The sequence below is a fragment of the Macaca thibetana genome, chromosome 4, assembly GCF_024542745.1.
Source record: "Macaca thibetana thibetana isolate TM-01 chromosome 4, ASM2454274v1, whole genome shotgun sequence".
Taxonomy (NCBI): domain Eukaryota; kingdom Metazoa; phylum Chordata; class Mammalia; order Primates; family Cercopithecidae; genus Macaca; species Macaca thibetana.
In genome coordinates, this window is record NC_065581.1 from 94,147,387 (window position 1) to 94,173,711 (window position 26,325).

At 39.5% G+C, this 26,325-nt stretch overlaps 2 protein-coding genes across 12 annotated transcripts in view; one reads left to right on the plus strand and one right to left on the minus strand.

Annotated features, from left to right (window-relative positions):
* Positions 1–26,325, minus strand: part of NDUFAF4 (NADH:ubiquinone oxidoreductase complex assembly factor 4) — a 350,782-nt gene that overhangs the window by 203,779 nt on the left and 120,678 nt on the right. The gene's annotated exons all lie outside the window — the stretch shown is intronic.
* Positions 1–26,325, plus strand: part of KLHL32 (kelch like family member 32) — a 239,256-nt gene that overhangs the window by 195,121 nt on the left and 17,810 nt on the right. For 8 of the 11 annotated variants that reach the window (XM_050786564.1, XM_050786562.1, XM_050786567.1 and 5 more), the window contains one exon: positions 15,139–15,865. The exons of 1 other annotated variant lie outside the window; for it this stretch is intronic. In XM_050786564.1, coding sequence (XP_050642521.1) covers positions 15,139–15,865 — 727 coding nt within the window. Of the gene's footprint in view, positions 1–8,467; positions 12,870–15,138; positions 15,866–26,325 lie in introns of those variants that run through there. 2 more of the 11 variants (XM_050786570.1, XM_050786571.1) reach the window with 2 other exon arrangements.

The following is a 26,325-nucleotide window of genomic DNA, read 5'->3' on the forward strand; positions in this document are numbered from 1 at the left end:
AGAAAAGTAATGCGCGGTTTAATTTTCATATTAACTTGTGGAATATGTGACAATGAATTATTTTATTTTATAGATTCACTATGTTTTTAAAGTAATGGGACTCAAGCAAAGTCCGTTTCATCTTAAAGAAAGCATAACTCATTCTGTCAAATTGTTTCTGGTCTAAGCCTGACGGAGTTCAGAGTTTCCCCACGTGTATACTTTTTATATCAAACTCATCTCCAACACAGAGGGCCTTCTGCCCTCATACACTCGGATGACACGCCTGCCGCTGTCCTGCTCTCACGCAGACTGTCCACCCAGACTGCGCCCCTCAGCAGTGATGTTCCCGCTTAGGGCCTCTTGCCCTTCACTGCCTGCCTGTGCTGGCCGTGCTTCTGCTACCAGACTGGACCTGGTCGTGGGGCCCAGTTTCTTTTTCCTCTTCAATGTGTCCTTTGCTATTTTCAGGGTTCACCTTGCTCTTCCTCCTAACCTGATAAAGAATGTCTCAGACCTGTGATTTCCCCAGATTGGACTCCTGCGTTCTTTCATTCAATATTGACGGTTCTCAGTGAGGCTGCAATACAGTCTTTCTCTCAACTATCCTACAGATTCTCTTTTGCAACAGCTAGTGCCTTCTACTCATTCCTTCCTCCTCCACAGTTCCCTCTTCTCTCACGAGTCTTCTGAGACTATCAGGCAGCTGGTTCTCCACCACAGGGCCATCTCTCTACATCTCTGATTTCTTTGCATGACTGCCATAGGCTGGGCTCTCTAGGCCACTTCTCCCACCCGAACTAAGCCCTGTCCCCCTCTCTCGGCTGCTTTGATTCCTTACATGCTTGATTTCTGTTTTGAGACCCATCTGACATTTATTGTTTGTAATGATCCTTGTGTAACCCAAATCCTTTGATATGACTACCTGGGCATTGGCCCAAATCTTCTCTGAAATTTCTATTTGGATTAAAAAAACATCTGTGATCACTGTGGTGAAGAGTGTATCTTCTTCGATAAAAATATTATTTGTATGACCAGCTTGGCCAACATGGTGAGATCCCATCTCTACTAAAAATACAAAAATTAGCAAGGCGCGGTGGTGCACACCTGTAATCCCAGCTACTCAGGCTGAGGTAGGAGAATTGCTTGAACCCAGGAGGTGGAGGTAGCAGTGCACCAAGATTGTGCCAATGTGCTCCAGCCTAGGTGACAGCGTGAGTCTCCATCTCAAAAAATACATATATATATATATATATATAAAATATGTGTACTGCACTCACAGGTGTTGCAAAGTAGAAATAGAGGATTCATAGTTCCCTAGTTTTTTATACTATGATGAAATGAAGTTAGAGAATGCAGCGCAAAGTATGCTCTTTAAACATCAGTAGCCAGACTGAAATTCACCTAGTACAGGTAGTCAGTGGTGCCATCACATTGTGTGTATCCTTTGCAGCTCACTGACTGTGTAGACCCTGGCTCCCCTTCCCCAGCTAGCTGGCAGTGCTCCTTGTCCTATCCCCCTGACCGTAGAGTCTGGCCCTGACAGTGTTTAGTCCTGTGCTGCAGTTTGTGGGTTCCCCCATGCCAATCTCTACGCCCCATGGCTCTAAAACATGTTTAAAGTTACCTTTGACTATTCTTTTGTTTTTGTTTGGAGGCTTCCAACATTAAATCCTTAAATGCAACTTGGGTACTTTCTGGACATCTAAACTCATCATAGTACCACTTGCTTGAGGGATTTGACTGTCTTTGTGTCAGTGACCTGGGGCAGCTACTTGAGCCCCTGAGGTCCATTTGGTCATAATATTAAAGATTTGATTTCAGATGGTGAGCATATTTGCCAGTGAACCTGCTCTTGTGCTCTTGGCTCATTATTCTTTTTTTCTTTTCTTTTTTTTTTTTTTTTTGAGACATGGTCTTGCTCTGTAGCCCAGGCTGGATGTAGTGACACAATCATGGCTTACTGAAGCCTCAAACTCCCAGGCCCAGGTGATCCCTCCACCTCAGACTCCCAAGTAGCTGCGACCATAGGCATGTGTCACTGCAGCCCAGCTTTTTTTTTTTTTTTTTTTTTTTTTTGGTAGAGACAGGGACTCCCTATTTTGCCCAGGTTAGTCTTGAACTTCTGGGCTCAGTCAGTCCTCCCACCTCGGCCTCCCAAAGTGCTGGGATTACAGGCATGAGCCACTGCATTCAGCCAAGCTCATTATTCTTGAATCAATTCATGAAGAAATATTCAAAGGCTTGATGCTCTCAGGATGCTCTAGGGCATGTTTACAAATTAAACAGTTTTTTAACCATAAAATGTATAAATGTGCCAGCAACATTTAAAACACCAATGAAATGACAACATAGAAAGATGGTTCTTGTGTGTTTCTGAAAAATCTGTCTACAAAAGGCTTAAACTTCCAGATTTGCAGGATTCCCCCCGACAATTCCAAATTTCATTAGAATATTTTACAGGAACATATCAAGACACTCAAAATCAAGAATAAGCATCGAGTTTTATGGTATTAATGGAAGTGAATGGCAAATGAGAATGTTGATATATACTGATTAGAATCTTCTTTGTCACCAAGTTTCTGACATAATGGACACTTAAGAAATTGAGAAATGTTTGTAATGGGAAACCCAAGCCAAGTAATGAAAGTGACTTATATGTTGAGTGTTGTACAAAAACAACTGGGTTTAAGTCTGTCTCTCCCTTTTCATTCATTCATTCATTCATTCATTCATTCATTTGGTCATGCTTCTCCAACATTGAATTTAACAAAGTCACAGAACTTAAATTACTGGATTAGAATTACTGAGTTTGTGTGAAATATGGTTAATCATAAGAGCTAGTTTATAATCTGTCATGCTGCCATACTTTTATTATTACTTTAAATATGTGAAGTATTTAATACTATGTAGCAAATTTCTTATCAACTATAGCAATCTCTCAAAATTTACATCACTAACACACAATATTGTATTACATAAAAATGGTCTGCATGTGATGGCTTTATCAAGAATTCAAAAAGGGCTGGGCACGGTGGCTCACGCCTGTAATCCCAGCACTTTGGGAGGCCGAGGCGGGCGGATCATGAGGTCGGGAGATCGAGACCATCCTGGCTAACACTGTGAAACCCCATCTCTACTAAAAATACAAAAAAATCAGCCGGGCGTGGTGGCGGGCACCTGTAGTCCCAGCTACTCGGGAGGCTGAGGCAGGAGAATGGCATGAACCTGGGAGGTGGAGCTTGCAGTGAGCCGAGATTGCACCACTGCACTCCAGCCTGGGAGACAGAGTGAGACTCCGTCTCAAAAAAAAAAAAAAAAAAAAAAGAATTCAAAAGGATAATTATATTGGGGAATACTTTCATCTCTTGGAGGCATATTGCCATCATATAAATTCTGTACATTGTCTAAATATCAGTTTACCAAGCACCTTCACATATCTTATCGCATTCAGTCTTCTGTAGAACCCTATGACATAGGTATTACCATACTTGTTTTACAGAGTATCAGTATGTTGATAAAACTGAGTATCAGTATGTTGGTTTTTCATAAATGCACAAATACATTAGGTTGCAGAAACAGATCTTTTGACACCAAGTCCTGTATTCTTTTCCTTGTGTCACATTTACCTCTATAAGCATATACCAATTCGTGACAGAAAAAAGCATCAGGATTTCCCTAGCCATTTCAGCTGACTTCACCCTGGTAATGCATCCCTATTGCATGCAGTAGCTAGGAAACAATGGGGGGAGTTGTGACCCATGTAAGGTCGCTCTAGTCCCTATTGCCAATATGATACAGAAGGGTTTTCTTTTATTGATCAAATTGGTTTTCTCTCATTTTCCAGTGTTGTTCTAACAATATAAACTGAATATCTCAGTGACCACATGCAAAGTTCCTTCAATATCTAGTAGGGCATGTTATATAAATATGCAGGAGCTATCATTTTATTTAGAAGTTTCAATCAATCCAGCATTGAGTAATGCTCTGATGCAATCCCAGCCATCAGTGACTAGATGGATGAATATTGTCTTTTGGCTCAGATACTATGATCAAACCATTGAAGGGAAGTTATAGGGTGTTATTCTATAACTGTACATGTGTTTTGCTCAAATATGAGGAGACCAAGAAGTTTCATTTTTCCTACAACATTATTGGCAAGGGTGGTGCTGTTTTTTATTGTCCTGTAGGATATTTTTGCCATTTAAAAGTTTTGTATATATTAGATATGGAATGGGAATGGTATATATACATATAAGTTTTAGGTTTGGGGGTACACGTGAAAGTTTGTTATATAGGTACACTCATGTCATCGGGGTTTGTACAGATTATTTCATCACCCAGATATTAAGCGTAGTACCCAACAGTTATTTTTTCTGCTCCTCTCCCTCCTCCCACCCTCCACCATCATGAAGGTATATTTACCTCTGTGAGATAAATATAAATATACCATTATATATAAATAAACATATATAAATATGCCATTATATATAAATATAAATATACCACTATATTGCCTCATGGAGGGAATGGTGCATTTAAAGACAGTCCAGAGGTAAAATGTATGTGAACAATTTACTAAAACTTCAATTTATGTATAAGATCTCTTTTTTTTTTTTTTTTTTCTTTTTTTAGATGGAGTCTCACTCTGTCACCCAGGCTGGAGTGCGGTGGCGCTATCTCGGCTTACTGCAAGCTCCGCCTCCCAGGTTCATGCCATTCTCCTGCCTCAGCCTCTGGAGTCGCTGGGACTATAGGTTCCCACCATCACACCTGGCTAATTTTTTGTGTTTTTAATAGAGACGGGGTTTCACGGTGTTAGCCAGGATGGTCTCGATCTCCTGACTTCGTGATCTGCCTGTATCGGCCTCCCAAAGTGCTGGGATTACAGGCGTGAGTCACCGCGCCCGGCCATGTATAAGATCTTATTCTGGGATTCTAACCAATATTACCTTGAAGCAGTCACCTTAATAAATTTGAAATTTTTATTATTTGGCACAAATTTTATTTTATTTTTACAAGAGATGGTATTATTATTCAATTTCATAATATAATCTGATCAAAGTTGTTCCTAGGGAGAGTGACTATGATGTAACCCACTTCTCTGCGTGTGGCAAACATTCACGCAGACATTTCAGCCGAGCAGAGTTTAGACAAAAAAAGTCACCTTGTTTTTCAGAAAAGGGATTTATCAAAACTATCTGTGCTACAGAAACCTGTGACTTGGATACTAGATTAATATTGGTTGCTTCTACCACCTGTAGGAAAATTAGAGAATTCTACTTTACAAGATTTTTGGTGGATCCATAGGTAACATATATCCTAGAGAAGGAGGACACTCTCTCATCAACTAATTTATTTTACAGATGAGAAGCCAAATAACGGATCCAATATCAGCCATATACTCACGTTGCCCTTTTAATATTGGCTTTTCAAAGATCAGCTTACACTGGTGGCTGAATCTCACAGGTAAAAAGGATATCATAGGTTATTAACTTCACCTCTTATCCTATCTCGATTTTCTCTTCATCTTGATATAAAATTTACCTTTTAAACAAATCCTCTTTTGTTATTGTTATAAGATTGAGCAAAGGGACAACTCGGGTCACTTTTCGTGCACCCCCTTAAATATCTGGAACTTACAGGTGGCAGGTCTCAGGGTAGTTTTTGTTGTGAGTCTTCCAGTCCTGTGTGTTTATCCCCATTTGTGGGAAAGAGATACCTTTAGTTGCAAGGGCTTTTTGCTTTTGGAGTTCTGAAGTATGTACTTTAAAAAATATGTTTAAAGATGATTACCAGAGAACAAATCATATGTTAAAGGTGAACGTAATAACATTTACCAATCTTTCAAATTTCACAGAATTTTAAAGGAACAATGAAATAATGTATTATTATCATCTGTGATAAACTGAATATTGTTTTAAAAATCTGTCAGGTTTATTTTTTCTTACAGTATATGAGCCCGGGGCCTCATCAGATTTGGTTCCATTGAAATATATTTCTTAGAAGAAAAAATAGCCTATGCGTCTTACATAAGTCTGTAGTCAGCTATAATGGTTAATGTGCAATCTCCCTTGAAAGATCTGTTTTACAAGGAAAATGTTGACACAGTTTTAATTATAGCACTCAGGTGAGCACTGTTATAATTTTTAATATTCCTCCATGGTAACATTTTCATTGTTCTGGTAAAGGAAAATGCTCTGATGCTGAGTCCCTCGTTTCTGGTGATTTTGGATTTTATGGGAAAGTTGTCTTTTTGAACTGAAACTTTTCATTCGGTCTCAAAGAAGAGAATGTAACTATAAGATCTGTCGCATTTATTTATTAGTATATACTTTTCTCTCTATGGCAGTTGTTATTCTGGTTTATTACATCATTATTTCACCTTACATGACTCACGTTACAGAGGTGAGCTTCTGTGTAGTATTGCATGGCAAATTGCGACACTTGCTCACTTGCATTAGGGAAACATCACATTTTTAAAGAAACTGTATGTAATATTAAAACAGTAACATGCTAAAGTTTTGTCTTCATTGGAATTCAAGGTGTTATAAAATGACATATAAAACAATGTACTTTAATATAGAACGATCACTGAACTCTTCCCTTTGAGAACATAAATTAGAAGATAAAGAGCATGTTTGATACTCTGTTTACTTTTTTTTTTTTTGAGAGGGAGTCTCGCTCTGTCGCCCAGGCTGGAGTGCAGTGGCGCGATCTCGGCTCACTGCAAGCTCCGCCTCCTGGGTTTACGCCATTCTCCTGCCTCAGCCTCCCGAGTAGCTGGGACTACAGGCGCCCACAACCGCGCCCGGCTAATTTTTTTTGTATTTTTAGTAGAGACGGGGTTTCACCGTGGTCTCGATCTCCTGACCTTGTGATCCGCCCGCCTCGGCCTCCCAAAGTGCTGGGATTACAGGCGTGAGCCACCGCGCCCGGCTGATACTCTGTTTAGAAAGGAAAAGATTCGTTGATGCATCATCATCCATTCTATTAAAACGTGCTTTCCTGGCTTCCTGCTTCTTGTTGCCCAAGAGCTCATCACCTTGCCCTGCTCTTTGATGGAGGTTCAGGAGTGAGTTTTTGACTTGCTCCTGTGCCCTTCCTTTGTCTTTTTCTTAGTTTGAAGAAGTGTGGAATTTATGCTGCCTTTTGTGCACTGAGGGGAAACTGGTGCCCTGGCATATCTCAATGGGATGACAAGACTGGTAAGGATATGGACACTTGTGCCTCACAGCGTGGGATTCTGCAAAGAGGAGGACTTAGTGTGCACCTTCAGCAGAGCTGTCTGCATCCAGATTTTACATAGGAGCACAATAATAGCTGCCCCTGGTCAAGGAGCAGAATAAAGGCTATCAGCAAAAATACTAGTCATTGCTTACTCAGCTCTTCATGATGAAGTAAAAGACAATATTTGTAGACCAAGACAAGAAAAATGCTTGTTACTTTAAGGCAATGTCATAGGGCTTTATTCTTTGTTAGCATTGCTTAAAAGATTTGATCACTCATCTGATGAGAACCTGCTTTTTAAGGGCACTTGTATTTATATGTATTTGCAAGATATAAAGACAGTTCTGCGGAAGAGTGCAATGATGTCTATTCTTGAATTTGGAATGACTTCATAATTAATGTATTTTCTGGAAATCTGAGAATAATATCTTCATTGTTTTGGCATTCCTTTGGGGTTATAGTGTATAATATATATGGATATATACAAACAGAATTCAAAACATCCACTTCTTTAAAAGGATCGGGAATTTTAGATGTCAAAATAGCAGCTTCTATCTGAGTGTGTTTCACATGAACAATAAAGGAATTAGAATCACAATATGAGGACTTGATAATGTTAGGAATATAACATTTTTTCATATAATTGATACATTTCTGAAATACATATGAGTAAATTCCATATTTTAATTGCACTAGGGCAATATTTGTAGCATTTAGGATTATATACTATTATGTTTAGGATTATTTATCATATATTCTACTCTGTAGAATAGCAATCAGTAGGGATATGCTGAGAAAACTAAAGGGAAGGGATTAGGGAAGGGATTAGTTGTTCTGTATATTTTTGGGCCAACTTTAGTTAACAGGAAATAATCTAGAATTAAAATACATTTAAAAAATAGACCGGGTGCAGTGGCTCACACCTGTAATCCCAGCACTTTAGGAAGCCAAGGCAGATGGATCATTGAGGTCAGGAATTTGAGACCAGCCTGGCCAACATGGTGAAACCCCATCTCTACTAAAAATACAAAAATCAGCTGGGTGGTAGTGGCGGGTGCTTGTAATCCCAGCTACTCGGGAGGCTGAGGCAGGAGAATCGCTCGAGCCTGGGAGGCAGAGGTTTTAGTGAGCCAAGATCGCACCCCTGCACTCCAGTCTGGGCAGCAGAGTGAGACCCTGTCTCAAAAATAAATAAATAAATAAATAAATAAATAAATAAATAAATAAATAAATGTAAAATATATATTCTCATAAAAAGTGAAGCAATAATTCAAGATTCCAGACATGTCCTTTCCCCTCAGTATTTGTTCTGTAATTACAAACTCTTTAATTGGTATCATAAACCTATTGTCTTTATTTCTGAAGTAATCCATAAATGAGGCTCATTGAAAAATGCTGCCAACCTATTTTGAAGCAAAGCATTCTTATTTTTAAAGCAGAATTTTTCTAATTTATTGAATATAGAAGTTATGTTTGGACTTAGTGCATTTGCCTGGATTTTCCCTTGAAATAATTATTGATGGAAAAATAATGACAAGTAGATATAATAAAAAATACATTGTATAGGTTAAAAACTTAGTTTCTAGTTCTAGCTTTTCTGCTAATTCATTATATGACTTGGGTTAAGTCGGTTAACTCGTCTGGATTTGATTTCCATTTGTAAAATTGAAAAGCTTGAGCCAAATGGACTCAACTTTCTTCTTGCTCAAATATTTTATAAGTTATGTGAAGGTTTAAAAGACTACAGTGCCTATTGCCTTGCCAAGAATCTCAAATAGAAGTGGCCAACACCGAACATGTGAGGGAGGAAAACAAGGGCTTATGTATCTATGTTTAGGGCACTGAATGCTGCAGTGTGGAGCCTTGAGGGCTTATAAAGGCCTTATAAGAAAGCCATAAAGATGAGATAATAAAATAGAAAACTGAAGCCTGTGATAGATAAATATGTGTGTGTATGTATGTGTGAATAAAGAAATTGATACTATTTGTTTAAGAGAATGTGAGAAATAGCCTAAAAACAGGATTTTCCATTTATGCAACAAATATTTATCGCAAACTGTGGGTCAGGTGCTGTTCTTAGCAAATATCTGAGGATCAGTTGGGTTGAAGTTGGATTAAACTGTACTTAATGTTCCTTTTAGGAAGGAACAGTTCTCCATTGTGGTCAGGTGAACTGGGTCAGGCAGGGTGCTTGAGAGGCCTCCTGTTGTATGTGGAAATAATGTCCACTGTGTTGCAGGTGGTTTAGGAATTGTCTTACCTAATGGCCATGTTTCCTAACCACTCTTTTGTAATGTCCTCTTAAACTGAATCTGTCGTTTCCTTTCCACTCTTGCTGGCTTGGCCACCAAAAAGGCTGCCTGCTCCATTTTCTTCCCGATTAAATCCTAGAATTTAGGGTGATAGGGATTTCAGTATGCCAGAATAAATAAGCTAGAATAGGATTCAGCTTACCCTGAGTTGTGCTTTCTCAGTGTAATGTCATTATTTTAAAAGCCACCAGTTCCAAGAATAATCTTTTTCAAGTTTAAGCACCAAAATATACCACAAAGCTAACTGTTGTCTTTGGGTTCTATGATGCCGCAATGATAAATCAGCTTTCTTCTTGCTGTAGTCTCTAAGCTCCTTAAATGGGCTCCAGGATTCCCTCCACCAGCATGGCAGTGAATAGTGTCAGATGAGGTTCACAACACAAGGTGATTTTGAAGTGGCCCATTGTTTTGAATTTTCTTTGCCATTTTAAAATTATTATTTGAATAAACAAGAGTTATCTGTGATTTCAGTGGGGTTTTTCCTTTAGATTCTTATGAATGTAAAAACCGAGCACAGTAACACTTTTACATTTATGTGTTTATTATTGCAAAGGCAAAAATGCAGAGTGTTTCTATGGCTTACTTTATGTTATCAGAATCAGCCATCGATTTATAGACTGTATAGAACCAAGGTCTCAAAAAATGCTACCTCATCTGTAATATTAAGCTAATTAAGTATCCTATATCATAACCTAAGCATTACTTCAACTTCATTGGATTTATACCTGCTTAAATTTAAAAAAACAGAGTGAATTTTCTCTGATAAGGCAGCAATTTACCTTAGTGGATGGAACAGTTAATATATACAGCTTCCTAGAGTGACTAAATTCATGACAGCCTGATAGGAGAATACTGTTATGAATGGAAATCTGTCCAAAGCCTTCCTGTTCAAAGTGTGGTACGTGGGCCAGTGGCATATGCAATGAGGAGCTTGTTGGAAGTGCAGACTCATCCTCCAGTCCACCACCTACTGAATCAGAGCCTAGATTTTGACCAGAAACCTCCGTGTAATTTGTGTACATGTTAAGTTTATAGTTGTCGACAAGATAGTTAGTTGTAAATTAGATTCACCTTTGATCTGGAACAAATATAAACCCAACAAGTAGGGATGATGTGTATAGTCTGAAAATATTAATAAATGATAAAAGTTGAAAGTTACATGAAATCTATGAGAAGTTAGAAATGTTGGAAAGAAATAATATAAAAATATCTCAGAAAATGCAAACTAATAGTTATGCAAAAAATATTCTGTAATACATAGTATTTGGAGAAATTGAACATAGAAAACATCACGACACATGTGATGTGGGATGATGGTAGACTACAAACCAGAAATTAACCAGTAATAGATCACAGTGGTCACTGTTCTATGGCCAATTTTATTCTTTAGAGATTTTCTTAAAAGCATAGCATAGTTGAGGCTTGTGTGCTTCTCACGCAGTTAGTAATACTGTTTGCTAGAAAGATAAACCAGAGGGTGTTCAGAGATGGGCTAGAAGATTGATTATGGCATAGGAAGAACTGATTTATGAGGAGAGAAAAATAATTAAATGGGCAGCACTATGCTATAAAAAGAGCCTATGGAGACATGGATATTTATCTAATGTCTCTAGTGCTGTTTCCCGTAGTATCTATATGAAAGATGCAGAACTGTAAGGATATAAGAATGCCAAGAAATTGGTTGCAGAGCAAAGCAGTATCAGCTAGAATTACTTGATTAAATTAGGAACAATAGCAAATATTATATTTCAGAAAATTTTACCTGGTGCCTAAGAAATGACCTTGAACCAGATGACTTTATCCCTGAGAACTTTTGCAAAACTGTGGGCAAAGAGTGGAAAATTATCAAGTTGCTGAACAGTCTCCCCAGAAATAATTGGAACCCCATCTCTTGAAAATTCCAAGATTAGGGTAGAGAAAATCTAGGGTGCGGCATGTGGGAACTGTCTCCACTTCTGGCAGAGACCTGGTGATTGATGAGTACCATTTTTCCATGTCACTCATTTCTTTTGCAATATCTTTGATTATTGCAGATATTACCATACATAGATAATTTTTTTTGTCAGGTTGGTACCTTATTTAGTTAAAAATGCTACCTTCTATAAAAGCATCTAGAGCATATCGCTTGTCTGACCTCTACCGTGTCTGCCTCCTTGGCACCTAGCGACATTCCTTTTTCATTTCTCTCAGTCTGTCACTCATTAGGAGATGCAATTCATTACATTGCAGAAGTGAATTCACTTCCACATTCACTTGATTCAGAAAACAAAAAAGACAAGCCCCAAATGCATCTCGACTTTTGGAACCCTTTTTCAAATAGATGCAGAAACTCTGAATGTCCGAAATCATCCAGCGCCTTAGAGAGTTTAGTGATTCTTTTCACTAGGATGAAAACCCAGTTTGTGTTTGCCAAGGAGCAGTGGTCTGAGAATATGACATTTCCTTTTCCCTCCCTCAGTACACTTCTCCCCCATCCCCTAGTGAAATCTATCATATGAACAGGGAAGTCCAGAATCCTGATTCCATGGTTCAAAAAGGAAGTAAAGCACAATAAAATTGAAGCAGGATATTTTCCTTGACATCTTTGTAGGCGGGAACTGGAGCACAGGTGATGGAGCTAGCTGGCTATTTCGGCGCTGGCAGGGGCAAACTCAAAACAGGCACCTCCTGCTGTTGGTGTGGGGGTGGTTGTGGCACCTCTAAGAAGAGATGGAAATCATATTGTTCTGAATTGCTTATCTGATTGCTGGGCCAAATGCTCATTCTACTTAGTAACATTTCTGCAGTTTGTAGCAAAACCCTTAACATTATAAAATAACAGATAGGAGCCATTTCAAACCATAAAGGAAGAAAGGAAAGATACCACAGAAAAGTCTGGAGGCGGGGTTCTTAGCCAACCACCCATTAAATCTGGGACTGGGTCCAGTCCAGGGGCCTTCCAGCAACACTGAGGAGTGGCCTTGGCCCGATGCCTTCAGTTGCCCCAGGACTTTATTCTGGTCCCACATGGTGACTAAACCTCCGTGAAGGGAAATAGAGCCAACATTCCTTTCACCTGAGGGAAAGAGAGAGATGACAGGGTTGCATCCTGTCCTCTGCAAGGGTCATAGCTCAGAGGAAAGTCTGAGGACAATAAGAAATAGATCTGCATTTTACTCACCCTTCTGATGTATCCTAGGCAGGTTCCCAGAGGAAGATCCTGGGCGGGCCCCCAGTTTCCCTGACCCCTTCATGGGCGGGAACTGGAATGTGAGTGCTGGAGCTAGCCAGCCGCTTCAGCGCCAGCAGAGGTGAACTTCACTCACTCGAACCAGCTGCACCCAACCCCTCATGGGAGGGAACATGCAGGTGAGTGGGTGCAGGACCTGGCAAGTGCTTTTGGGCACTGGCAGGAGCAAAACTCCATGCAGGCCCCACCGCAGCATTTAGTGGGGAGTGCCTGTAGCCCCCAAAGCCCTAGAAGGAGTGTTACAGTCTGCCCTCTTTTATCTTTGCCATCTGTGGGTGGCTTAAATATTAACAGCTCAGTGGAGGGTCACCCTTTTGGCACCTGAGTTCTTGTCTGGCATTCAGGAGGAATGAAGTCACACAAACAAGTTGAAGATGATAATTGTGGGGGATTTTATTGCCAGTGAAAGTGGCTCTCAGCAGAAAGGGGAGCTGGAAAGGGGATGGGGTGGGAAGGTAATCTTCCCCTGAAGTCTGGCCGTCACCCACCAGACTCCTCTCTGAAGCTATTCTGTCAAGCCATCCCTCTGAAGTCAAGCCACTTCTCTCCAACTGTAGTCTCTGACATCTAGCTGCTGCTTCTCCTCTTGATGTTCAACTGCTTCTCCCCTCTGCTGGCTGGGTCAGGGGTTTTTATGGGTACAGGATGGGGGGTGGGGTGGGTCATGGGTGGTTTTGGAAAAGTCAACATTCGTGCATAAAACAGGAATGTATGTTCTCACTTTGGGCTGCGGTGGCAGGCTTGAGGGTGGGACCCTCACTGGGACCCACGGGACCCACCTTCTTCCCAGAATTTCCTGCCTCCTGCCCCTATCAAAATTATTTAATATTCTCTTTCTTTGCTTCATTTTTTTCTGCTAATTCCTTCAGACTCACATTCACATTGTCTGGGAAATCTACTTTAAGTGCTGCTAAGAATAATTCATATCAAATACGTTGACTGAGATGTTAGATATACTTCATTATGCTGGTGTCTGGGAAGGTTTGCCAAATGTAACTATTAAGTCACACTAATTAAAATAATTTAGGTGCTCCATAAATGAACTGTGCTTTTTTCGTTGATGATTTTTTTTTTCCCCCGAGATGGAGTCTTGCTCTGTCGCCCAGGCTGGAGTACAGTGATGCAATCTCAGCTCACTGCAATCTTCACCTCCCAGGTTCAAGCAATTCTCCTGCCTTAGCCTCCCAAGTAGCTGGAACTACAGGCATGTGCCACCACGCCCGGCTAATTTTTGTATTCTTAGTACAGACAGGGTTTCACCATGTTGGCCAGGCTGGTCTCGAACCCTTGACCTCGTGATCCGCCTGCCTCGGCCTTCCAAAGTGCTGGGATTACAGGCATGAGCTACTGTGCCTGGCCCTGATGATTTTTTTTTAATTAAAAAAAAGGAGAATTTCTGAAAACTAAAGCAGTACATTGTCATAACAAAATTAACAATAATTTTTTATTTAATAATAAATGTGTAATTTTATTTATATGATTTTATTATAAATAAAATTAAACAATAATTTTTATTATTTATGACAATGTACCTTCTTTAGTTTTAAGAAATTCTCACTGCTGATATCAAAATGTTATAACTCCTTTCCTTCTTAAAAGAGATCTGAAAGTAATAAAAAGGTTAGGATTACATTCTGCTATTATGTACATAATGCAAAGATGATCTCCTCTATATTCTGTTTTTGTGAAAATGACTAACAAATTGCCAATATCTTACATATGCAAATAACAACTGTCTTCAAGGTAAAAATTAATTGAGGGAAAAAAATTAATAGGTTAGAATCTTACTCTTTCTTTTATTGCTTCCTGACTGTTATACCTACTAAAGGAATGTGGGGTGGGAGGGGGAGTCTTTTTCTTTCTAAATCATTCTACTAGTATTATATTGATTTTCTCTCAAGTACACCCTGTGGTCTCAGATGATCACATATTTTCTTACGTTACTCATATTGATACAGCACCTTGGCTTATGGGTTGACATATATTACTTGAGCTATGATGACACTGCCCACCATTGACATTTCCTGGTGGTGGGGTGTACTGAGCCTCTTATGCATGAAACATAAGGGAACAGGCTGTTTCACAACAGTATTTTCGTTCTTTGAAAATCAATTATTGTTCACCCCAAATGATATCTGAAGCCCCTGTCAGTGTTGCTTCACATTGTTTGTTACCCCTACAGCAATGTCTTGAGTTCTTTTGTGTCTTTGCTGATACAGAATAAAAGTTACTCATCTGGGCATCAAAATATTCCAGTTATACTGTTTGTAAGAAAGTCTGTATTATTCCCTGCCTGGAAGAATACAGGTAACCTACCTATATGCTGTTGCTTTCTCTCTTTCTTTCTTACCTTTGTATCTCTTCTCATCTTGCTTCCCTCTGTTTCAGCTAGCTGTGAGGTGGTTGGAACACAACTGCCACTACCAGCACATGGACGAGCTCCTGCAATACATCCGCTTTGGCCTAATGGATGTGGATACTCTCCATACAGTTGCCCTGTCCCACCCCCTTGTCCAAGCAAGTGAGACTGCAACAGCCCTTGTCAACGAGGCCCTGGAATACCACCAGAGCATCTATGCACAGCCCGTCTGGCAGACTCGCAGGACCAAACCACGGTTCCAGTCAGACACTCTGTATATCATTGGTGGGAAAAAGCGCGAGGTCTGCAAGGTCAAGGAACTTCGGTACTTCAATCCCGTTGATCAGGAGAATGCTCTCATAGCCGCCATTGCCAACTGGAGTGAGCTGGCTCCCATGCCTGTGGGAAGGAGCCACCATTGTGTGGCAGTCATGGGGGACTTCCTGTTTGTGGCTGGAGGGGAAGTTGAGCATGCCAGTGGCCGGACGTGTGCCGTGAGGACTGCCTGTCGCTATGACCCCCGCAGTAATTCCTGGGCAGAGATAGCACCCATGAAAAACTGCCGGGAGCATTTTGTGCTGGGTGCCATGGAGGAATACCTCTATGCAGTTGGGGGCAGAAATGAACTACGCCAGGTTCTACCTACAGTTGAGCGATATTGCCCCAAGAAGAACAAATGGACTTTTGTTCAGTCCTTTGACAGATCCCTTTCATGCCATGCTGGATATGTGGCTGATGGTCTTCTTTGGATATCAGGTAGAACACACCTCACGTTGGATTTATCAAAACACACTTTCATTGTGATATACATTTAAAAGTCAAGCTTGAATAGTGTGGCCATGTGTAATTGAAAGATTGAAACAAGCGTGCCATTTTAGCTAATTAACATTCATTTATTGAGCACCTACTCTAGAGAGCAATGTGATTGGAAATAATGCGACTTTCTGTGACTTTCTGAGTGATTAATGGAATAAAAATTCAAGGTGGAAATTGTTGGTCCATCACAACTGTTTTTTTCTACCAGACCTTCTCCTGTCAGCTCTTGATTATTCATGGATTATATTGCACAACTTGTGGTTTATCTAGATCCTTTGCTTTTTCTTTCACCCCTGGCTGCCTGACTAGAGCCATTTCATCAAAGACAAGGCAAGAGAAGTAAAAGCCCAGTTAATCAATTTTTCTGGGTATAGCAATAGGTATATATCCAAATAATCACTATGCTGTGCATTGAGGGAGGGGATTTAAGTTAACAAAACAAAGTTGTTGTTGTTTCAGATAGGGTCTCACTCTGTTACCCAGGCTGGAGTGCAGTGGTGCCATCTCGAATCATTGCAACCTCCACCTCTCAGGCTCAAGTGATCCTCCCACCTGAGTCTCCCAAACAGCTGGGACTACAGGAGTCCAGCACCACACCCAGCTAATTTTTGTATTTTTTGTCAAGACAGGGTTTCACTACATTGCCCGGGCTGCCCTCGAACTCTTGAGCTCAAGCAATCCACCAGTCTTGGCCTCCCAAAGTGTTGGGATTACAGGCGTGAGCCACTGCGCCCAGCCTAAAACAAAAAATTTTTTAAAAATTATCTGTGAATGGTAATTACTTGTGCCGTTCTAACCCTTCATTCCAATTTACTCTCCCATTTTTACTGATGGTACAGTTTGAGCTCTAGTTTACCTTTCATCTCTTGAAAACCTTTGATTATGGAAAGAGTAGGGAGACTAGAATAATCAACCCCATCTACCGACAACCCAGAATCCACAGTTAACTACTCCTTGCCAATCTTGTTTTCTCCACACCCACAGACCCTTCACACCCCTCTGGGCTGCCTTTTGGCTTATACAGAAGGAGTCTGTGAGGCATATGGCTATCAACATCACATTATCAACCCGTGTTTTCAATCTTAGTTTTGAGAAGGGCCCCAAGTGTTCTCCTTTGAAAGGTTTTTCTATCAGGAAGAAAGCTGAATTTTCTCCCAATTGGAAGATACTCGTATTGTAACCCAAATGGAGCTTGTTGGATTTCTATGTCATCAAGCACTAAGAGGAATAGAAAGGGTAAAAAACTTAAATATTAAGAATAATCCTGATGTTTGTACTTAGAAGAAATCATTACCTTTAAGTACACCTGCAAAGGCTTCTCAGCTTTCCTCAATAATCATCTCTAGTGTTCTAACACCTGCTCTGACAAAATTCTCCCTTGCACTTCTTTAAACTAAATTCATTTGGACTTTGAGTGTTTGTTCTTCTGCTGTCCTCAATAACCAGGAAGACAGTCACAGGCTCAGCTTCTTTGAGTGGTGCCTCAGTTATTGGCAACTCACTGATTTTTATTGACAGAACCTAGCTCACATCAGAGTTTAAGTGCTCAATAAATTAATGAATGAAGACTAGGACTAAGGAAGCAGATAGATGAAGAGGATCCAACATTTACTGGCTCTATACCAGAGAAACATTAGAAACAAGTATGTATGTTAGTATATGTAGATATATTTAAATTAAAACCTCATTTATCTAATTACTGTTCCTTTTTCTTTAAATATATATGTCAGGAGTTAATAACCACCAGGACTATATTATTTTAGCTGTGCTGAAGAAATTTCAAGCTAGGCAGCAAATAAGTCTTTGCTAATAGAAGGAACAGATCTGTACTTGTCTTGGATGGCAAAACAACAATGGGTTTATGAAATCAATGCCATTTATGTTTTCTCCCATTGAGATTCCTTCCATTGACTCATTTAGTTTCACATATTATTAAAATACTGTATTCCTAAATTTTGCACTGCATTTTCTAAGTTTTGTATGAATTTCTCGTAAATATTTGAATAAATATTCCTTGTGTTTTGGCTGTAAACCTAGCTTGTAAAAGAATGCTGGGTTTTCCCTTACATAGTCTTAAAGATATCATGATTTAATACCTTCTTTAGTGAGGCCTTAAGAAAGCACAGAAGCTCCTCTTAGACTCGCTAGATCCGTTGTCCTGGTATCAAGTTGACTTCCCTTTCAATATGGGTCTACATGTTTCCTTTTCCATTTTATTAAATCTATCAACTTATTACAGATCCTTATTGCTGTCTCACTTTGTTTTTCTCCTACTGTGAAAGGAAATACATTTTCTTTGTTCTTGTTTTGCACTAATATATGCTGCCTGTGTTAACCATACTTAATGAAAACAATCACAATTTTCTCAGGTTTGTTTCTCCCTACTGTGTACTTGAGATGAGAAACTCACTTTGCTGTGTACAGTACAATACCTTTAATTGGAAAGAAGAGGAAATCGCCAGTGACATTTCTAATGCCTTCAGTCGTCTGCCTCTTTCCTCAGGCCCAGCTTATAATAAATCAATTGTGAATCTAACCATGAATAGGGAGGGGTGACTAGATTTGCTAATGGGCCCCTTAACAAAAATACAGGTATAGTTCACCCTGCCTATCACTGAGTTGGGAGTGTAACCTGATTTATTGGAGCAGATGCAAATGTTTGAGGCTATCCCTTATCCTTTACCAAATAATCATGTATTTCCAATTTAATTGATGGGGGCATCCTTCTGGTATTTTGCAAACTTTGCCTGAGGTGGGGGTAGTATGGATTATAGAAGGTGGATTTTAGGGTCTTGGTTCTGTTCTCTAGAACACAGAATGAATGTTTCTTTAGAGACTTGACATTTCCAGCATGCTCATTCCCTCTCCACACCTCTCCCCCATTTCAGTCCCTTTTGGGGTCAGGAAATCTTGAAACCTGTTTATAGTTTTTAAAGTATGACAAGCAGAAAGGAATTCAGAAAATCATGCTGTATGTACATATCCATTAGCATTTAATTAAAGATGTTAGAGTCGAATTTTACAGGCTCCTGTAGCGTTTGACATTGTGACCCAATTCACAAGTTTTCCGTACCATTCTGATTTGAAATTCACAGTATCAAAGTAAAATAAGCACTTAAATATCCTACAGCTGTATTTTTAAAATATATGCTCTCTGTTGGAAGGTATACTTTGTGAACTACTAAAAAACCTTTTTTTGTGTGTGAGGGAAAATTAATACTGAGCTCATCTTGAAGAATAGCTTATTTTTTTCATTTTCATCAAATGATAACAAAATAAGAGGCTAACTGCAAAGTTAGTGCTTTAAAACTATAAAAATAAGACAAACGTTACTGCATTTGCTCAAAAGCAATATTAAGTGCTTTCTTGATTCTCTTGGTGAGTGTCACACCCTTGTAAAGGATAGTGCTGAGTCACAGATACATGATATTCATTTAGCAAACATACTTCCTGCCCTCTAGGAGCTGGCAATCAAATAATTTTTCAGATATTTCGTTAATGAAAGGACATTTGTTAAACCTTCTTTAACTCCCTAGAAGCTATGTGTATTTTCATCTTGATTAAATTTATATGAAGTTTGCATTGCCCCATTTTAAATAACTTTAATTTATTCAAAGCTACTAATAGGACTTGGGTTTTTCTAGTATTAATTAAAATAATGTAAAATTTTATTAACATTTAAAAATAGAATTGCCTTATCTTTATGCAGATATTGTTTTACTTACATCTTGAGAACTATAGACAAAGCCGGGTGCAGTGGCTCACACCTGTAATCCCAGCACTTTGGGAGGCGGAGGAGGGTGGATCGCCTGAGGTCAGGAATTCAAGACCAGCCTGGCCAGCATGGTGAAACCCCATCTCTACTAAAAATACAAAAATTAGCCGGGTGTGGTGGCAGGTGCCTGTAATCCCAGCTACTTGGGAGGCTGAGACAGGAGACTTGCTTGAACCTGAGAGGTGGAGGCTGCAGTGAGCCAAGGTCATACCACTGCACTCCAGCCTGGGCAAGAAGAGCAAACCTATATCTCAAAAAAAAAAAAAAAAAAGAAAAAAGAATTGTAGACAAAATATTGGGAACTAAAAGCAGGCATAGCAGAGCCTGAGTTGTGGTGCACTGAGACCACAGACTGTGGTCACACACACAAAAAACTTGTGCTGCATTTTTTATCCATCATGAGATGCTGAGCTAAAGTTCCTAACCTCTCCAAGTCCTGTTCCGGGATAGTGCTGGAGCATTAAAGTAGCATATAGTAGAGGGAACAGACTTTCAAACAGGTAATTAGAGGGTGACAGCAGAAGTCTTTCCAAGGTACAAAAGTAGTGCAAAGCATGGAGTGACTATTGCAGAAGGCATGAAAGGTAGCACCTAAAATAATTGAGGAATTATTTTAACCCTGAAGGTGCCTAACTTAGCTTCAGGTCCATTGGCTACTTTCTATTATCCATTAACTCCTCCCTGTCCTCATACTTGAACTTCATGGTCCAATCACTTCAATAATTATCTTGTCCTCTGGGAAACATGCAGTGTTTGACAAACCCAGTGATCTGCTTGGTCTGTGTCTGTACCTAGGCGGCTCTGCCTGTGGGAGGACAATCAGCAGGAAGGCTTGATATGGGTATATTCTCAGCACATCACGCACAGTGGCACTCTCAGCCCTCTCTATACCCTACTGCTGCTCTCTCACACCTTTCCTTCACTGGCTGGAACTTCTTCACTTTCCTCAGAACCCCCTCTTCTCAGACTCAGAGAAGATCTTGCCTTTGGTTTCTCAGAGCAAATGTAAGTGACATAATAGGAGGAGGAGGCAGAGAGTGTGACAAGAGAGATGGATAAGAGTTTGTCTGGAGAGGAGCTAAGGGCAGAAGTTTGGGAAACAGTAGCAAGGAGGGTGCAGGGTTAGCAGGTACTATGGAAGGAGCCTGAGAATGTGGAATGGGCGGGGTCAGAGGAGGAGGAAGAGTGTCACAGAAACCAAAACCGAAAAAGAAGGTGCAGTGAGAGCTGTTCAATACTACAGGGATATTAAGGTCCAAAATATTTCCACTGCATTTTTTACTTGGGAAAATTTTAGTGAAAGCAGTTTCAGGGGATTGGAAGAAGGTGGAAACTAGAATACAGTAGTTTAAGGTATGATAGAAACGTGAGGAAATAGAAACCCCAGGTACAGATTACCTTGGCAAAAAGTTAGGATAAAGCCCGTCTTAGTCTAATACTAATGAAAAAGCGTATTATCTAAACTTCAATCCCCGAATCTGAGCTTCTCAGACAACTTTCCAATTAAGAATCTGGCTTCCTGTATACATATAGGGAGAGAATGTGCTGTTTTTAGTTGTACACATATTTTAGTTCATGTAACAGCCTCATTTTTTCACTATAAATTAATAAGCATTTTGGCTTTAGGAAGAATAAAGGCGATTAAGAAGGAAAGAAAGGAAGGAAGAGGGGAGTTTGGCTGAAGAAAGGAAGGAAGAGGGGAGTTTGGCTGAGTAGTTAGAAGAGGAAATCCAGAGGTGAAGGAGGGATTTTGTTTGTTTAAGGATGCAAGTGCACTAAGCATATTTGTAAATAAGGAAAGAGAGTGAAATTGAAGGTGTAGGGAGGAGGGGCATCCATTTGGCTGGTAAACGCTGAGAGCATTTCCCAGGTACCAGGAACAGTGAAGAGTCCTGATGATACAATATTGACAACAGACACAGAGTCCTGAAAGGCAAGAGGGAGCTGGGCAGGGGTCAGGTCTTGAACTTGAGAAGGGAGGGACCCTTAAGCCTGGAGGGAAGGAGATAATTATGGGTGTGAACCTAGGTAAGCTCACAGGTGAAGGGCAGGAACCTGAGGAGTTTCTTGTAGATTGATACAAATGAGAAACAGGTCTGTCGAGATTGTGCCTGTCCGGACTAAGTAAAGGGCCTGAGGAGAGTGACCTTGGAATAAGCCTCTGAGAGAGAACAGAGGGAATTAACCGGTTAAATAAAAATAGGTGTACAGAATCCACACTAACTTTGGAAACCACAAAACTGTAGTGGCTCCGTTTTCAAATTTCTGTCGTTTTATGGTGCTCAGCAGAGGACTGAAGAAGGCAGGTCTGTGGATTCACTCATGATGAAAGATTTTGAGACTGGAATAGTCCAGAGGATCCTCCTGGAAGGAGTTCAGCAAGCTAGGATCCCAGTTAAGTGAGAGGCAAGGGCTGACGGTTTGCTCCAGTGTGTGCTGCGGGAGTAAGGAGTAAGAGAATGCCCCTTGTTGTCGCTGGAGGCAGCCATGATGTGAGGAAGCCACTTGCCTGATAGAGGTTTGGAGCTGGGTAACTTGGCGCATCCACTTAAAAGTTCCTAGTGAATTGGAATGTCCATGAATAATTAAATCTTCGTTGCTTTAGATGCTAGCAACCAGTTGCCCCCAGCAGTTACTTTTTCTTTTTTTCACTTGTGCCCCAATCTTTTCTACCCCACATCTGAAAGAGATGAAAAGAAAGCCACTGTAGTATTGAACTGAGGTGGAAACCAAACATAAATGTAGTATTCTACAATGCTTGTTAGAGAGCTAATGATTTAAAGGAAAGAAAGCAATCAGATCACCTACATTCTCCAAATAATTAATAAAGTTTTCATCCTAAACTGTCTTACCTGTATGCCAAAGAAGTTGTACTTTGTTTATTTACCTTCACATCACTGCCCAGGAAATGGGGCTTGAAAAGGTTAAATGACTCCCCAGATCACACAGCTTAAACAGCTGACAAGAGTTAGAATTTGAACTCTGTGTCTCTGGTTCTTTAGACCATGCTTTTCCCACCAAACCACACAGGTTACCAGTTGTTTATCATGACAGTGAAGGTCTGCAAAATAGATGCTTAAATTGTAAAAAGAACTTCCAAATGGCATAAGACTGAAAGTAAATGATAACACAGAAGCAGAGTGCTATCTGGAGATTTGTTTAGAATCAAAAATCATTGATTGTCCTTAATTGCTTAACTGTCCATCCTTTACAGGGCAGAGAAGAGACACATAATGTCTCTCTGTGATTTTACGGTTCAGTTTCTAAAACATAAAGTTAAAATGTAAAGAGAAAGGTGATAACATGGATCTACTCTAAAATACATTGGTGTAGATTAGAAAATTGTTTTCTGAAAGGGTTACATACTACAGGAGTCTAATGGCCTTTAAAATTGGTATTGTAAGTTTTTTTTTTTTTTTTTAATGTCCAAATCATTGGCTACAGAACTCTTCTCACGGAGAGAACCGCTCTTGTTTAGATGATTCATTTGTGTCTAACTAGTGGGTCTAGTAAAAGATGGTAAACTAAATGGTGAGCTGTATTGTTCTACCAAAGAATATTTGAACGATATCATTTGCTTTATTTCCAAGAGGAAAGAAGATGGTTAAAGCTAGGCCATAGAAGTAGGGAATGGCTGAAGAACTTGGTTGATGGTGGAAGGGAGATAAAAGATTCAAGAGCACATCAAAGCTGGGACATTAAAGACAGACAGAGGTGGCCTTGAGAGTTTGACCCTGCTGGGAATGTGCAAAAATATTTGGAGGCAGGATTTCAACTTTCTATAGAATGAGGAATGGGGGTTAAAGTGAATATTATTGATATTATAAAGGGCAGGTGAATCTGGTTGATATCTGCATTATGGTTGATTTCACCCCCATTTTATCATTTCACTCATTAAATAATACATAATGCATACTTTACATATTTCTGGGTCACAAGTTTGTACCTATTTGCTCTAAATGACATAATTTATATTTTCAAATGCAGCAACCCTGCCTTTATAGGTATTTTGTAAATTAGAGACTTTGCAGGTTTTGAGTATATTAAGTACCCATCATCTGTGTGGGTTCCTCAAATATGACAGAAATAATATGGATGCTAGTTTTAATTTAATGCATGGATTATGTATGCTTCTATTCAAGATGCTAATTTAGTAGAAACATTCTTGGCTATAATTGTTTAGTATTATAAATGTCCAGAAAATATGGACAGTCTGATGTCATATAAAAATAGATAATAATAAGTTTGGTTTTGCATTTATTATAAATATTCCTATGATATTACTTTTATCAAGGGCTAACAATGAATGTAGCCCTCTAAACAATGACTAATAGGAACTCGCACTTAATGGCAGGTTATTCTTTAGGTAATTAAATTGTAAGCATGAAGTTTTAGTCTTTCAAGAACTGGAGAAAGTTTATGGAAGAGAGAGGCTTAAACTATTAAAGAAAGAAAAGGGCCTTGAATACTGAAAAAAAAACCCTGGTAATTCTGGTTATTAGAAAAAAGAATTATAAGAAATCTGTTTCACACTATGCAATTCATTCATTCATTAATTCAGTATTTCACATACAGTCATCTGTATCTTTTATGGAAATGGTAAGAAATTTTTATAAACAGCTACAGGATTGTAGCAAACTTCCCTCTGTAGATTGTCTCTATGCCATGCACTCTAGTTCATCTGAAACCTATGAGGAAGTATCATCATGTCTGTTTTGCATATGAGGAAGCTGAGCGTGGCTGTGTTAAACGGCTTCCCCAAGGATACAGTCATAGAGGACCCAAGTTAATGCCACAGCCTGTCCTGAAACTCTTCCCTTAGACTAGTGTGAACCTGGCCACTGCATGTCTCCAGGACAGTTGCAGAAAACTTGAGATGGTTTTCCTCAATCCTGAATTTGCTGGCAGAATTCCAACCTGGAGCATGCTCCACCCTGTGTGTGGGGATCAGTTCTTTGCATCCCACTCTGTCCTGGTTGTGCATTAGCACTGCATTAAGAACCATAGGCATCTACTCCTGCAGTTTACTCTATTTAATCAACAGAGGTGTTTTCTGTCATTAAAAGAAAATTAGCAGAGCCATCAGACTTGACCCAGTCTGACCATGTACCATGAGAGCAGTTTTTCTGTACACTCTATTTTATGAGTACTGTCAGCATTGACCAGTTGTTACTTTTGAGTAGAATATGAGTTTGAGAGTCAGTGATCTCAGTAGCAGAGACAAAGGTTGCTTGTTTGGCAGTCGCTTGTCATCTCTCCAGTATGCACTCATCCATTTGTCACAACATTTTGTGGCGAGTTGCACAGGGAAGCTTAAGAAAAATGCTTTTCCCCTGTCTTGATGATAGAAAGCATTTCTCACTGCTGGTAGCATGGTGGTAACTTTTCATTCCTTCTGGCAGTTTTTAAAGACTTATTTGACTTTGGGGGAACCTGCCGTATATCTTTAAGTCACAGTTCAAAAGTATAAGACAGGGTTGCTCATTTTCAATTTTGGCTGAAAAGTCTTAACTTTCACTGTGGCACTTCAAAGTTAGAGAAAACTTGGTTTTAAAAATGGATACTGATATGAGATGGCATATTTAATGACAGATGTATCTATAGAAAGCTGTTAAGATGCAGATTATCCCCCCTGGGGTGGGGGAGGGAGATCAAAACTGCCAATCTATAAAATATACTCGATAGAGGAAGGCATGGAATCTATCTTTGCAAGTGCTTTGATTGCAGGGGACAGTATAGCAGCATGTGGCATCGTAACCCAGAGCAGACAAATCAGCTTGATGACTTTCAAAGCCAGGAATACTGCTGCAGGCAAGGGTACTCCAGTCTAGGAGAAATTAAAACATATAGAGACTGTTATTAATTCCATATCTATTTTTGTATAGTCAAATCTGTATGCAAATCCTTAGCATCTCATTTCAGCAGATTAATCTAAAAGTGAAGCGTGTTATGTGAAGGGAATGTAATGATAAAGCCCTGCAAATGAGTAACACTGCTAAAGAAATGTGGGCTGCAAACTTGGATGCTTTTTTAAAATGTATTTTAGTATTGAAAGAAAAATGGTTTTTATTTATATGCTCATTTGTAAATTATTTCAAAGGGGAAAGCAATAGAACCAGTTTCCAAGGTTTTTCTTTGCAATCCTGACTTGGCAAAAGTTGCAGCACTAGGTTTGTTAGGCACCTCCTGTGGTTTAACATTCTAGAGGGAATCTATTAATATCACATAACTGGGACTTTAATTTTTACTCCCAACTAGTAACTTAATATCTCATTTCTAAGCATTGTCATGTGAGTGAAAATTTGTATGTAAGGGTAAAGAATCTAATTACTGAGTGCAGATTAAGAAGAAAATGTATTATAGATGCATTTGTGGAAGATAGTAAATAATAGTTCTGAAAAGCATGGAGATAAATTGTATGCCCTGCTTGGGAGAGGGGATGTAATAGCTACATTCTAATCCATTGCTTGTATGTTTAATCTATAATGGGCAGAGTCTGATACATAGAGTAGTGTAAGTATTTTCAAATAGTGTCATAAAACAGATAGTTTACTGCAGTAGATATTAATTCTGTCCCATATTTCTAAAACAAGTAGAGAAACTTTTGAAGTCTTTAAATGATGGG